Source organism: Pteropus alecto, unplaced genomic scaffold (genome assembly GCF_000325575.1).
Source record: "Pteropus alecto unplaced genomic scaffold, ASM32557v1 scaffold105, whole genome shotgun sequence".
NCBI lineage: Eukaryota > Metazoa > Chordata > Mammalia > Chiroptera > Pteropodidae > Pteropus > Pteropus alecto.
The window spans coordinates 6,104,113-6,106,516 of NW_006436294.1; the positions used below are offsets into that span (position 1 = coordinate 6,104,113).

Here is a 2,404-nt window from a genome sequence, read left to right on the forward strand (position 1 = left end):
CCCACCCGCCCACGCTCTGCCTCTGGGGTCGCCTGTTCCGGACATTTCGCATAGGTGGACATACCCAACAGGCGTCCTTTTCCGCCTGGCTTCTTCGGTCACTGTGTCATTGCCTCGTGCGCGTGGAGCCGGGGCCAGCCTCCTCCCTGTCATGGCTGTGACCTTCCAGTGTCGAACCATTCTGGGTGTCTGTCCCTCAGCCGCTGGACGCGTGGGCTGTCCCACCTGCCGTGTGCGAAAGGTCCTGCTTAGGTTTGGCGAGCATGATCCATCCACATGTTGGGGAGTGTTTTCTGGGGGAGCTGCTGCAAGTGCCCCGGAAGAGCTTGTAGGGGAAACGAGGGGCCCAGAGGCACAGGGTGCTCGGCTGCCCACTTCCAGGGGGTTTCCAGGAGGGGGGCTGCGACTTCCTTCTTGGGCCTGCACTTTGCCGAGGGAAGTCAGCAGGTCCCACAGAGCGGAGGCGAACAGGGGCCTGGCTGCTTCTCCCCACTTGGTCCCCAGAGAGAGACAGGCAGTTACTTTTGGTACAGTTACCTCGACACGTTACTGTACATGTCGGGAGGCATGAGATACAATCCGGTGGGCTGTCTCTTTTGCTCATGGAGCTCAGGCGTGCCCAGGCGTCCTCAAGGGGCGTGCAGGAGCACGGCTCACTGCCATGTCTGGGCGAGGTCACCTTCCGTGACGGGCCCAGCGGAACAGAGAGCTCAGCCCCGCAGCCCCACGTGCAGGCTGTGGCCTCTGGGACTGTGGGGGACGGGCGGGGCTGGGGTGCCTGCCCCTGCTTAGCCAGTTCCGCCCCCTGAGACGCCCCCTGAGACACCTGCAAGTGTCTCATTCAGGGAAGTGCCTCGGGAGTTTGCGAAACAGCACAAAGTGACCATAACACTGTGTGCGTCTGTCCTGCTAACAGGAGAAATCACCATCATCGTTATCATCGTTACATACGTTTAAAAAGTGATAGCCCCTGTGTAGCGTTAACTATACCAGACGTGACTGTTCCCACGACACCTGCCTGTCTGGTGGACACGGCTGCCTGGCCTGTCCTCCTCGCGGCTGCACGGGGACCCACGTGGGCCCCACACCTCTCGCTCCCCCCTCCCGCCACGCGTCCTGAGGACCGATGGTGACCTGTTCCAACCAGGGCCGTCCCCTGCGTTCTGCTCTGCCTCTCGTGGCTACAACACCTGCAGCCTACGTGGACGAGGCTCCACTGGGAGCACCGTCCCCACATCGCAGATGAGAGCGTAGTGGCACAGAGAGGTTAAGTGACATCCTGTGGTCACACAGCAGCCAGGATTCGAGCTTGGGCAGACCGACTCCAGAGCAGTAGGTGTTCATTAAACGGTGGGCAGGCGGATGACGCAGCCAGCTGTTTCCTGGGCTTCTGCCTTTTCCTGTTTCACTGGTATCTAGTCCGTGCTGGTCCCCAAAAGTCCCAAACTGAACTCACTGGTATCTCAAGTAGGCACTAGTCCGTGCTGGTCCCCAAAAGTCCCAAACTGAAGCTGTCATCTTCTCCTCCATCCCTGTCCAAATAGCAGCCCCCCAGGGCCCAGACTGTGGGTCCCAAATACCATGGCTGGTCAGCTCCCCAGTGAGCTGTGCCTTATGGGGCCCACCGCTGTGTCCTTTCTCTGACCGAGGTCCCGTGTCACGGGCGAGGCCCCTCCAGCCCCCTCCTGCTGTCCATGGTGCCCACCTGGCTGCCGGGTGCCCACGAATGCTGCATTTTTTCCTTTCGAAGCTGAGCCCCATGCCGCTTCTGTGTCTCGATGCGTCGTAACTGTACCTTGTCACCCAAACCTATGAGCTTGTCCAGGCAGGGACGCAGCTCAGGCCTCTAACCTCAGCACCGCCGTGGAGCCCGCGCCCCATGGGGCCCCGTCACCGGGGGCCGGTGCTCGCTCCGACTTGGCAGTGAACCCGGAGGGAGCATGGGCCCCGGAGGAAGGGCTCTGTCCAGCCTGTGCCCCGTTTTGGTCTGGAGATGCTGAGGCTGTGGAAGACATGCCGAGATCTTCCGGGTCGGGCGGTGACGTGTTGCTGTTTCTCCTCCTCTAGGACGAGTACTGTTTCTACAATGGCAAAGCGCCCTGGGAGCCGAGCTGGCCGGCTGCCGGCTGCTTCATGCCCTTCGCCGTGTGCGTGGTGTCCAGGTTCCCCTACTACAACGCCCTCAGGGACTGCCTCTCCTGGTGAGCTTGGACACGCTGCCCTTGCGACTGCTGGGCCACCGCCTCCAGTTGCTGCCCGGTGGGCGGGCTCAGGGCTGGCCACAGATGCTCCCGTGAAAGCTGTGTCTTCGGGACGTGGTAACGCGTGGGAAGCGTGATGGGAGGGGCAGGCGGACGCGAATCAGCACGGCGGCTTTTCTTATGTGGTTGGTTAAAAGCGACGT

At 61.6% G+C, this 2,404-nt stretch overlaps 1 protein-coding gene across 1 annotated transcript in view; it reads left to right on the top strand.

The window, feature by feature from the left end:
* Nucleotides 1–2,404, top strand: part of DENND3 (DENN domain containing 3) — a gene marked incomplete at its 5' end in the record, with an annotated part of 35,354 nt that overhangs the window by 1,475 nt on the left and 31,475 nt on the right. The window contains one exon of the mRNA XM_025047591.1: nucleotides 2,068–2,201. Within this exon, the coding sequence (XP_024903359.1) occupies nucleotides 2,068–2,201 (134 nt within the window). The remainder of the gene's footprint in view (nucleotides 1–2,067; nucleotides 2,202–2,404) is intronic.